Consider the following 12,486-nt stretch of genomic DNA (forward strand, 5'->3'; position numbering starts at 1 on the left):
GTCGGCTGCTGGGGCCCTGCACATGCCATGGTTTGGGAACAGGCAGAATGAGCTCGGCCGGAGGATGTAGGCTGGGAGTGGGGCCACAGCCTTCACACCAGACAGCCCTGCAGCTCCCAAGTTGGAGGTAAGATTCTGAACATTCACAGCAGAGGTCATGTGCCTTCTTGGAGTTGACAACATTTGGGGAACTTGCCAAAAGAAGAACCCTATTTGACTTTCTCGAAGACTCGTTTGGAAATCTCTAGTCCTGAACCTTTCTTAATGACCTTTATCAACTTTAAGTGAACTTCTACAGTTTCCCCAAGCATAATTCACAGGAGCTCCATAAAGGAGAAAATTACAAGACAAAGTAGCCTGCTATTTCATTAAAGATAACATATTTGATAAAGTAGAAGATGTTACGGGAGCAAACTAAGGACGCAATTGGTCCCCCTGAAAAGCTCAGAGGAGAAACAAACAAACAAAGATCCAGGCTTGTCTGGATTTTTCTTTTTTAATTTTATGCGTACCAAGTATAGGTACTTATTAGATTTACAGTATTAATTTTACTAATAATGCCATGATTGGAATTTTTGACTATTTACTTAAATTATAACTACACAAAAACGACCAAAGTACATTAAAAGGATTTTATTCCTGGAGAGGATAAAGGTCTCCAGGCTATATAATAGGCGTCCAGAAACTCTACCTACCCAAACTGACACCAACACTTCATTGCCACCATTATCATCATCCTCCTCACCATTGCCACCACCACCACAATCACCATCATCCACCATCACTTATAGGAGTCAGTCACACCCTGATTTGACCTAGCTTCTTGAAAGCATACTTTATTAAACTACATAAAATTTTGTTAGTGGGAAACAAAATAGTTGTCTTTCTATCCTCCTATTTTTGAGGGGGGATGAGGAAGATTGGCCCTGAACTAACATCTGTTGCCAATCTTCCTCTTTTTCTTTTCTTTTCTTTTAATCTTTTTGGTTGAGGAAGACCATCGCCAAGCTAACATCTCTGGCAATCCTCCTCCACTTTCTATGTGGGACACTGCCACATGGCTCAATAAGCAGTGCATAGGTCTGCGCCCAGAATCTGAACCCAGGAACCCCAGGCCACTGAAGCAGAGCACCAAATCCAACCACTATGCCAGCAGGCCGGCCCCTCTCCATATTTCTAATAAGGTCTAAAAATATACACATAGTCAAAACTATTGTTGATTAATGCAAAACTCTCCTAATTCCTAATAATATTCTTCAATGTGCAGAACTCAGCAAGTGTGGTTTCTTCCCTCATGAGATCAAGAAGATCATAAAGGTGCTCCCCTTCCCCTCCAGCCCACTTCACTCCTCAGATTTCTGACAGCCGTCAGAACATAACTCACGCCTTAAGAGGATGTTTTAAGGATGGAGTAGGCGACAGCTCAGACACCACTTTTACTAAAATGACACGATCCATCAATTCATTGGCAGAGTTTAAAATATGAAATAAAACTATCCGATGACTTTGATACTCAGCTTCCTTTCTAAGAAATCCTGTACACTTTCACTTTGTTTGGTTTGTGTTCAAGTGGGTGTATTTGGGAGATTTATACAGCACGTTTTTCTGGAGGATGCATTTTGGTTCTAAACAGTTATGGCCACTCTGTTTTTCTTTCTTCGAAAAGCAAACTGAGACTTGGAATTAAGCTAAATGACTAATTCGCCCTATCCATGTAATGCATCCTGGAAAAGAAGGCAATACGCTTAGCCCGTTCATCTCCCCACTGTGTTCTTCTAAAGTTACAGTAAAAATAATCCTGAAGTCACAGGGAAGAGTTAGATGTAGGAGTTTTGTGCTGAGTTTGCATTTTAGAAAAAACATAATTAAAATTCATATATTCCCTTGTGTAAAACTATTTTCACATAATCAGGGTTTTGACTTTTGAAAAACATATCTATAAAATAAGTGTTCTTTATGACAACCCAGGCTGCAAACAACTATTGTAGATGGTGATAAAGATTTTATTTAAATTTGGCTTCCACAGAAAAAGATTTCATTATCATCATTCTATATTTGTAATGAAACTCCTGAAAACTTAAATCTGTTCTTCCCTACTGTTTTTCTAGCTTACAAAAGCACCAGAACAAATATTAATGTGAATAAAATAAAATATTGAATGCTTGTATAGCTTATGTACACTTTCACACAAACTAACCAACTTGACAAAATCACTAATGTCTTATCATTAATGGAAAATTTGACATCTTTTATAGTTTTTCCTGATACCTATTTTTCTTGCTATTGTCAATTTCTTGCCCCTGTCTTTTAGATCCTTAAAACAATAAGAAACCAAAATGCTGAACCTCAGTTTTCCCAAATTAGGAACGTCACTTCCTAAATAGATTCACAAAAGTAATCCAGGGGTCTAAATGAACTGAGCACGTGAAAGAAGATTAGAATAAGTGGCAATTATCTTTCAGGCGCTTTTTACCAAACAGGTACAAGCCACATGGAGTAGGTGAAAATGAAATGGGGATCGGAGATGCGATTCGTTTTCAACCTAAAATACACTGAATCTCAAGGCAATCTGTGGCTTCTTGAACTATTCGCAGACGAACCCAAAGTGGCAGGCAAACAGTAACAATTTAAATGAATGAAAAAATGCAAGAACAGAAAGAAAAGCGTGCTAAAATAACACCTAAGTACAAGGAAAGAATGATTGGAAACTTGAAAATGAGCCGTTCAAATCTCTCCCTAGAGGTAAGCCTTGTTCAAGGTGGAGAAGTGGTTTCAGTCACCCGTGGATAAGTTAGTGATTCGAAATATGCATACAGCCAGTATACAAATTAGAGGGCATTGACTCTGATGCAAAAGGTTTGTGCGTTTGTCAAGTTTTTTGGAGAAGTGGGCAAATTTGCCCTTAAGAATATTGAGTAATAAAATTAAAATAAGCAGGGAGCATTAAATACTTAATTTGAATTTTAAAATTCATGGTGGATATAATTAAGGTTCATCTTTAGTTGTATTCAAACTTACTAAGTTGTTTGAACTCTAAAAAGGAACCCAGGATAAGATGATTCCCGGTTGCCTTCATCATGAAATTTCAGGTCAGATTCATCTTGCAAAGTCACAGCATGCCTATTTACAAATTTATTCCCTCTTAATAACAATTTTTGGGGACATGTAACAATCTTTCTCACATTATTATATGTCCAGGGTATTTTTATGTATTACATTTCTTCATACAAAGATACAGCTGCAAATTGTGGCCAATTGAAGAAAGTTGCCATAGCATCTTAACGGTAAATGATGCAAACTTCACGTAAATTTGCTGAACAACCCAGTGGGACATTCAGGCGGACAATTTTACAAAGGGAAAAGTTAAGAATCAGAAATAGTTCAGCTTAATCTAACTGACCTAAAAACACTAGCTAATTTATAGGAGAAAAATAAAATAAAGATGATCAAAATAGCTTTTTGGTTTGTGTAGATAAAACGACCAGCCACTTACATAAATTTTTTGTTTTCTACTAAGCGTAAGATTTTAGGCTAGTAGCTTTCAACTTCTTTGACCTCAACCCACAGTAAGAAATACATTTTATATCACAGTCGGCACACACAAGCATGTTAAATTAAAACAAATTTTCAAGAAACAAAACCCCCCCTTACTAAATATTATGCCCTTCCAGTATTTTCTCATATTCTTTTCTCTTTTATTCCTTTAAAAAAATGTTCTAGACTCACTAAACGGATTTCCTGATACTCTGGGTTATGGCAAGCAGTTTGAAACACTGCTTTCGGCCCCCAAAACTTTTGATAACTACTTAAGAAAGTTAAAAGTTCTTAAAAGAGTCGAATCAATTCTTTTCTTTTTACCCAGTTATTCAAGCAGGAAAACTGAGAGGGAAAATTATTAAATAACATTTGTCTATTTGAAACCACACTTCTGTAGATGCTTCCCTCCCTCTCTGAGTAATAAGACGCAGAATTCAAACAAAAAAGGAAGGATGTTACGGGAAATAAACTATAAGGGAAAAATCATTCTAAAACTGAATTTCCACACAGAATCCCATTTGTGTGAGTTTTCTACTTTACTTTTAAAAGTTCCATGTCATTTTTTTCATTATTCTAAAAGTATTTGAATATCACCTAATGCAAAAAGTTTAAGATGGGGCATATTATAGTGCTATTATTTGCTACTGGGATGATGAACAATTTTGAATAAAATGTGATCCCCTCTTCATTTGACCATGCTCATGTAATTATTAGCAAGGCAGTAAATAACCCACCGACGAGCAGTCTCATTAGTGCCCATTGAATTTCAGTGGCATTAATCTGCAATAAAAGAACTGAAAATTAAATGGAAAAGAAAATAGTTTCTGGAGTCCACCATAAGGTTATGGAATTCATATCATACCAGTGCCTTTCTTCACATTAAGGAGTTTAAAATGTGTGAATTAGACTTAATCGTTATATTTTGTTCTAACACTTTTAAAAAAGTGGGCAGAATAAATTCTTTTTCTCTTTCTATTTTAACCCTGAATTAAAACAAGTGAAATTAATTTGAAACATGCCAACTTTTTAAAGTTTCGTTCATTGCTTGTCTTTTAGGTAATAACTGAGGCTGGACCTGCTTGGCTGCGGGATGCTCTGAAGTCTTTGAGGAGGCTGAGGGATAGGGGTATGTGTTCAGATACCCCAAGTGTGTGCCCTTCAGGATCCTCTGAGGCTAATCTTCACTTTCCTCCTGTTTCTTCTGCTATAAATATCTCTGGACATAGAATACTAACTAGAAAACGGTCCACAGCTTGCCATGCAGAAGGGTCTGGGTGAGGGCAGGACGCAAGTCCAGACATCAGTGTACCTTCATGCAGTGCCGAACTCAGCGCGCAGCCACGTGGGCGCCCTGGGGCCACCCAAACCCACTCCAGGGTATCGTCCAGCGGTGGCCTAGGGCACAGGTATTCACAAACACCTGCCCTCCCCAGGTCTATCAGGAAGAGAAGGGAGAAACTGTCAAAAGGAAAATGGGAGAAGTGGGGAGGAGGAAAGTCTAACATCTACTAGGGAAAAAAAAATATGGACGCTTAAGTCACAAAAGCGTCCCGTGTGTCCTGGACTGCCAAGGCTTCTTTCACAGAGACTGAAAGGTGAACCAAGCTGACCCGGCATCCCGCTCCCCGGGCATTCTCTGCCTGGTAGGCTAGAAAGGGAACTCAGCTGGCAGGAGAGGATTTCAAAACACTCATGGTTGGATATGGCATGTTTTAAACTCACAGGACACCTATCAATTCCCGGCTGTCAGAAGTCATATGCCAGCAATCTGCTTCAACAGGGATCCAGCCAGATAACTTGGAAATCAGAAACTTGTTAAGACCCATTCAACCCCACTATGCTCTCCTGAGGAGCGCAATTCAGTCCGAAAGCCCTGGAACTGGAACATGGGATGGAGAAGGAGGGGGAAAAGCAGGTGCTAGAAATAGCGTCCCCAAAAAATCATCATCATCATCATCACCATCATCATCATCATAGCGGGCATATTTCCAATCCGAACTTCTAGATGAAAGGTACTTTGCGAGCACATTAAAACAACATTTTAAAATAATAATAATAATAATAAATAAAACTCTGAGCTCCGCTAACCCCAAACACCTCTAGCCTGAAATACCAAAGCGGGACATTTACCAGAGACTCAAAGAGCCTTGTGTTCATTTGCTTTGGGGGTTTCCCCTACAAATAACTGTTGCTTTGTACGGTTTTCCAACATTTGTTTGGTTAGGAAGCGCACAGGGTTTCGGATCTGCCTCTCACGCAGACGGCAGTGGGCGAAGAATAGAATTTGTTTTAAGCTGCCAAGGGAGAGAACTCAACTGTCAGAACGCGAGATCCGCGAATCCTCCCCGGGCCGGGCAGCGCGCGGGCCCTCGGGTGGCCGTTCCGCGGCTCCGGGCAGCCTGGTGCCCAGTCCCGCGGCCTGCGGCCTCGGGCGAGCTGGGGCGGCGCGGCCCCGGCCCCCGCTCCCTCCCGCCGTCCGGGCTCGCGCGAGGCCACCCCGACGGGTGCGGTGGGCGGCGCAGGTACCTGTAGAACGCCTGGGGGCCGGCCTCGCACACCGAGTAGCCGCTCGGCTCATTCTCCAGGTAATAGGGCACCTGCTGGCCTGGGGGATGCAAGTAGGGAGAGAGCTGCGGTGGCGGGTGCAGCAGCATCAGCTGGCTCGGAGACACGCTGTTGAGCGGCGGGAAGCCCCCCAGGCCGTTGGCGCCGAATGCCGCCGCCTCGGACCCCGGGCCGTAGGCGAGGCCGGACTGGCCGTAGACGGACGCGGAGGCGGCGGCCGCGGCGTTGAAGTCGTACGCGGCGCCCTCGGGGTAGTCGTACACCGGGGGCTTGCTGCTCTCCACGTACACCTCGCCCAGGGGCCGCTCCAGGGGGATCTTGAACTGCGGGAGGTTCAGGGTCTCCAGCTCGTTCCCTTGGATCTGGTGCAGCAGGGCCATTCCGGATGCTTTGGTGTGGAGGGTCATGGTCATGGACAGGGGCCGCGGGCAAGGCGCATACCGTCTCCCCGCACAGCGGAGGGCTCAGCAGCCGGCCGGCCACCTGGAAGAAGAGCACAGCCCGCGGTTAGAGGCGGCGCAGCGCATGTCCTGCCGCGACACCAGCTCTGGCCCTGCCCCGGAGCCGGCCGTCCCGTGGCACTGGGCGGCCAGACGCGAGCAAGTGCAGCCCTGCGAGCGCGCTCCGCCAGCTCCCCGGGCTCGGGTCTCCAACTTTAAGTACCGGTCTCCCGAGCTCATATGCATCACAAAGGTGCGGGCAGCCGGCCAGGGGCTGTTGCCTTGCCCTGACATTGGCTCAAACTTCACTCCGGGCGCAACTTGTTTTGGAGCGATCCCAACGGAGCAGCTTCCCTGAACTTTACTTTACTTGTCGCTGCTGGATGGAGGCTGAATTTCCCTGCCGGAGGGCGGGGGAGCAGAGCAATCTCCTAAAGGTGGTCCGGGGAAGATGGAGCTTAAAACCTACTCGGAAGACTAATTCAGGGGCCGGCTCTCTCTAACGTGCTGCCTTATGTGCCCCGTGCCAGGCTCCAATCTATCTCTGTTTGTCTCTCTTTCTGTTTGATTCACTCTCCTAGTTGGCTGGAAATATGGCGTGTGTACATAGAATGACCCTGGGGAGGACCACTCTGTAACTGAGATATGGCAGATAGAATAGGGTGTACGGTTGCATATGCAGCCAGCCACAGACAGCTATATTTAGCAGCTGCATGGACTGACAGAAGGCATCCCGGGAGAAGGGGGTGGAGATTTAAGGTGTACGTATAGCAAGAGATGCGTTTTGTCATCAGGAGAATGCTGCCGGAGCTCAGTTTCCTTATCTGCAAAATTCTCCCAAAGCGGTCCCTTCTGGTCAGGACCTCCTGAGGTTCTCGCAGCCCGACTTGTCTATTTGTGTTGGATCACGGTGCTGTACTTCCTCCCACTAGGAATTCTCATGTGAATGATGATTCACAAAAACCTTTGGTTAGGCGCACATGGGTGTTCATGCCTGCCACAGGTTATGCAACGAAAACTTCAGAAAACTGAATATGAAATGTGACCTTTTCAGACAAAACATAACCTCAGCTCATTAACCAAATCTTTGGCAATTATGTTACACTGTTGGTCTAACCAAGAAATTTTAAAATGCAATGACACATTTCTTGTTCTTTAATTTTACAATTGGACCTACTCGGTTCACTTGGGGTGGGATATGCAGAATCAAATATCCAGATAAAAAGGAATAGGAAAAAGTTTTGAACTGAATTAAAAGTAAAAGCATACACACATACACACACCATATATATAAACAAAAAATGGGGTAAATATACTGTGCACCCATATTCTTGGGTAGTTTATACTTTTTCATCAACTTCCTTTGCCCCAGCCTAATAGACTCTGATGTGATCATCAGACACAACCATGTATACCTTGCCGTAATTGCCATCCCAAACACCCAGCAGAGTACCTGACAAATTATTCATGGCATTTAAAGATGCCAAGGTTGCTGTTACTAATAACAATACTTTTGGATATTTTTATACTAATAAGTACACGTTTTACCTAATTCTTACAAGAACAGACAGACTATCTGGGGACAATATGCAGAGTAGCTGATTTCATATGAAGCTAAAATTGAGCTTAGCGTCAGTAACTATAAATTATAAGCAAAGAAAGGGTTAAAAACACATTAGGTGGATCACAGATATTTCTCTTTATGGCCAGCAACCATTACTTTCCAAAGCAATTTTTTTACAGATGATTTCGTTTTCTTAAATCACACTTCCAATTTGCAAATGTCTTTTTTAAACACATGCAAAAGCACTTCCTAGGGCTCTTAAGAATCTGAACCTGCCAAATTATATAGAAATGGCACAAAGAATCCTACAAGTCTTGGAAGAAAAAGGAGACACACACATCAACCCATGGATAACAGTAAGTCCTTCTCTGCCTGCTAGGATACAGACACCGGCCAGAAAGGTAAGTTGCTTTCTCAAAATGCTAAGGCTACAAAGAGAGAAATCAAAACAAGCCTACCCTGCTGGATCAAGAGCGTCTTTCCAGAAATGTTCCATGGGCTTGGTGAATCAAGGGCTTGACAGTGAGAATGAAGGAAAGAATGTGCTCGCATGTGCGGGTGGCTCCGTGTGTGAGCACCGCAGAGCGTGTGTGGATGTGCTTGTGTGTGGAATGGCAGGGATTGGGGAAGCAGCCAGTAGGCAGGGCGCTGGGCAGCCCCTCCCGGCAGACGCAGCAGCTGGGCTGCTGCACAGAGCTGGATGAATGGCAGTGGGGAGTGAGGAGAAGCTTGCTGTCAGCTCCTGGGGAGCAGTGTGACACAGCTAGAGTCAGCATTACTGAAGAGAAGCAAAACTCCAGCCTCCTTTGCTCCTTATCCTGGGAGCCTGGAAAGTGCCCCATGCTTTCCACTGCCACCCTAAGCAAGAGGGAGAACGGGCTTGCCATAAATCATAGGCTTACGGCTAAAATAGAATGCCAGTCAAAAGTATACGGCTATCAAATTTACAAAATGTAACATGGGCGGTTTCTCCTGAAGAATATAATTTAACAATAAAGGCCTTCTGGGATATACTTGGATCACATGCCTTGCTGGCCCTAGCCCCTAGGCTCTGAACAGACACACTATTGCCATGCCTCCGATTGCACCAGGAAACCAGACTTTGGAATAAATGTTTTGGCATTCTAGGGATGTGTTTCCAGCTGAAATATAATATTCCTCCACCTCGTCGACCAAACCCACAAACCTTTCCATGAAGAGCTCAGTTGACCGCTTTCTGTAAACATACAAAAGAAATATAGTGTTAAAAGTATGGAGTATGGAGATAAGACAAAGGTGGGTGTCTTTGTTTTAAACTGGTTTTAGGCTCTCTGGTTGTACTAGTGTCAGTATGGGAAGGGGGCTCTCAATCCCCAGCGATGCCCACATGGATCCACCTGGTCTTCAACTTTTCTCTAGACCATGATACTAACACACGATAATAAGCTACTCCTAGTGTGCCCTCGCCCAGGCTTTCAGGACATGTGACACCTAGTGGACCCTTTGCTGCCAAACATTAGTCACTGCCTTGGGTATTAAATGACCCTAATCGCAATGCCAGGAGTGGCCAGTCTCTGGCCATGGGACCCTATGCAGTTACTAAGAGATTTATGAGTGACTCTTTAGACCAGTACAAAGAAAGAAGTAAAACGTTATTTTTCCAAAAATTACAAAAATGTTAATGATGTCATAATGCAAAAATAGATCTTGTACTTTGAAAGGCCCATAATATCGGAGCACAGAGGAGCCCTCTCCACAATCAGCAATAAAGTCAAATATTGAAAAGTAAGCCAGTTACCCTTTGTATGCGGGTGACGATGGTGAATCCTAACTCTTCGTTTGGGTCAACGTGGCCACCCATGCACGAGGCCCGTCCAAAATGAAACAAAATGGTGCAATGAAGGGAGGAGAGAGAAGGGAAGAGGAAGGAGAGAAATAAAGAAGGAAGGAGGAAGAAAGAAAGGATGAGGAATCTGCAGATCTTCCCCTTGAGTGTAAGAAGGACAGGAAGTCTAGCTCTCTCTTCATAGACTTTGATTATTATCAGGCTAACAATCAAAGTTACTCCAAGATGTCCAATAAAGGCAGTTTTCTGGAACACTTTCTCTCCGGCATTCTCTTTCTTCTCCTTTGTAAGATTCATCCCTCAGGCTTGGTGATAGAGGGTAGAAAAGGATGTTGAACCTTGCCAATTTTCTTCCAGTGCTTCTGCCAAACAACCTCACCGTCCATCTCCCAGCTCTCTCCTCTTCTTTCTCCACCCCGTCACACTGGATGACCTCACACCCTGCCCTGACGTCCTGGCACTCACAGGCGAAAACGGATCAAGTCTGTTTCTCTAGCTCCACCCCTAAGTGTATCTCCAGACCCAGCTTTCCAGCAGTCTCCTGGGCATTGCTGGCTTGTTCAAAAGATGAGTCACCATTCTCTCACCACCCAAAATGATGTTCCTCTCAACTCCCATCTGTGAACACCGTCACTGTCCCTCCAGTCACCCAGATTAAAGTTTCACAGTCTTCTTTGAGGGCTGTCATTCCCTTGCCTGTCATATTCCAGAGCATTCTAGCCTTGCCATCTGTCCCTTTTCCTTCCGGTTCTATGACCGTGCTTCCGCCCCTCATTACCTTACCTGTTGTAAGAGATTCCTCGGGACCTCTGCTTCTTCCTTCCCCCCACTTCTTCCCCGATTCTGCTGTCTTTTATTTTCTTGGTTTTTATTCCTTCAGGATCCATCTTCTCGGTTCCATCCTTCACCCGAGTCATAGCTTCCTCAAAGTCAGGGCTTCCTCTCTTCCTATGACTACCCTGTCTAGTGTCTCTCCTCCGACATGTAGATTATGCTTTGGCCAAGTGAAAACTTGACACTCCAAGCACTCAGAGCTTTCCTGATGATGCTCTCTGCCTATGATCCCCATTTTGCTGGCTTGTCAGCGGAAGGCATACCCTGTTTTAAGGTCCAGCCCAACTGCCACCCCATTCATAATGCCTTCCTTTGTTCCTCATTCAAAGGGAATTTCCTCTTCTCTGAACTCCAATGGTATTTCTCGTGCATTTATTACATTTTTCCCTGAATTAGAGTTTTCTCATGCATTTATTACATTCTTCCCTGAATTAGAGTTGTTTATGTATTTTTTTTACACCCTCCTCCTGCTCAGAAGTTCCTTGAGGACAGGGTCTGCATAGAGGTATTTGGGAATTCTCTGAGTGCCTAGCACTGTGTCATATTAGGTCATCAAATATTGGTTAATTTATTAATCCAGATTCTTAAAAGAATAAAATAATATTACATCTACCTGGATAACCATCTCTGAAAGCTAACTTCCCATGTAATGTTCTACTATTTTTCAAAACTGTTTTTGCTAAAAGATGATCTTTGTGTGCCCATACTGACTGAGGCCATAAAGTCAAAATTCAAATTCATACAATCTGGAGGTTAAGGCTGCAATTCTTGGCAGCGTGATTCACAAGAGAGCTCTGAATTTTTAGTTCGTAACCAGATAATATTATGACCAAACATAGTTTCTTCTCTAGCTCCATTAAAAGCTTTTTACATTTACAAAAACATTATTCCTCCAACAGAAACACGAAAGAAAATAAATGTGGAAATATTTCCAAAATAGCTTATATTACTAGAAATGGTCCCTTCACTCTGAGACATGAAGGTTAGCTAGGTTCAAACTGATCATTATTTTGATTATAAATGCCCCATTTGGGAGCTTGTCTTTGAGCATTTATTTGACACCATTCATTTTCCTCTAAAGTGGAACTAAAATGAAAATTTTCCTTTTAACTTTCTGCTCATTTTAAAAATAGTTCAGAGTATTTGTTTTAAGGGCTTTTGATTAGCTCCCAGATTTTTTTCAACTGGCTTTTGATTTTTGTTTTATGGGATAAAATTTATATGCAGTGAAATGCACATGTCTTATGCATACAGTGCAATGAGCTTGGATAGGTGGATATGCCCATGCAACAACCATCTCAATGAAATCACAGGGTATTTCCATCACCCTAGAATGTTCCCTTCATGCCCTGTTCTAGTCAACCCCTAGCCATTCTAGACAACCACTATTCTGTTTTTTATCACCATAGATTTATTTTGCCTCCTGGCCCAGAATGTGGACCATAACCTCTTATATATTGGAGCACCTATACCCCATTTTCAACTAATAACACAACTAGTCAGGTGCTGTGCATGCAGCTTCCCAGGGCATCAAGGTACAGAGCTATCTTTCTCTCAGCCAGAGCCTTCTCCCTGGGATCAGCTCCCTCTAGGCCACAGAATTTTACCAACACTCTCTTCATGGACCTTTTTAAGTATAACAGGTTTTACATGATCACCTGTTACCTAAGCCTGCAAAAATACAAGTTAATGAAAAGCCAAATGGAATCAAGAGTCTTCAC

At 43.3% G+C, this 12,486-nt stretch overlaps 1 protein-coding gene across 4 annotated transcripts in view; it reads right to left on the bottom strand.

The window, feature by feature from the left end:
• The window catches only part of ESR1 (estrogen receptor 1), a 277,685-nt gene extending 269,078 nt beyond the window's left edge, over positions 1–8,607 (bottom strand). For 3 of the 4 annotated variants that reach the window (XR_006889705.1, XR_006889706.1, XR_006889704.1), the window contains exon 1: positions 6,064–6,712. Coding sequence is in view for 1 of the 4 variants with exons in the window: in XM_046669218.1 (XP_046525174.1) it covers positions 6,064–6,515 (452 nt within the window). In the remaining 3 variants the exon portion in view is untranslated. Of the gene's footprint in view, positions 1–6,063; positions 6,713–8,564 lie in introns of those variants that run through there. The other variant, XM_046669218.1, reaches the window with a different exon arrangement.
• Positions 8,608–12,486: the final 3,879 nt, after the last annotated feature.

This window comes from Equus quagga, chromosome 8 (genome assembly GCF_021613505.1).
Source record: "Equus quagga isolate Etosha38 chromosome 8, UCLA_HA_Equagga_1.0, whole genome shotgun sequence".
In the NCBI taxonomy this organism is placed as follows: domain Eukaryota; kingdom Metazoa; phylum Chordata; class Mammalia; order Perissodactyla; family Equidae; genus Equus; species Equus quagga.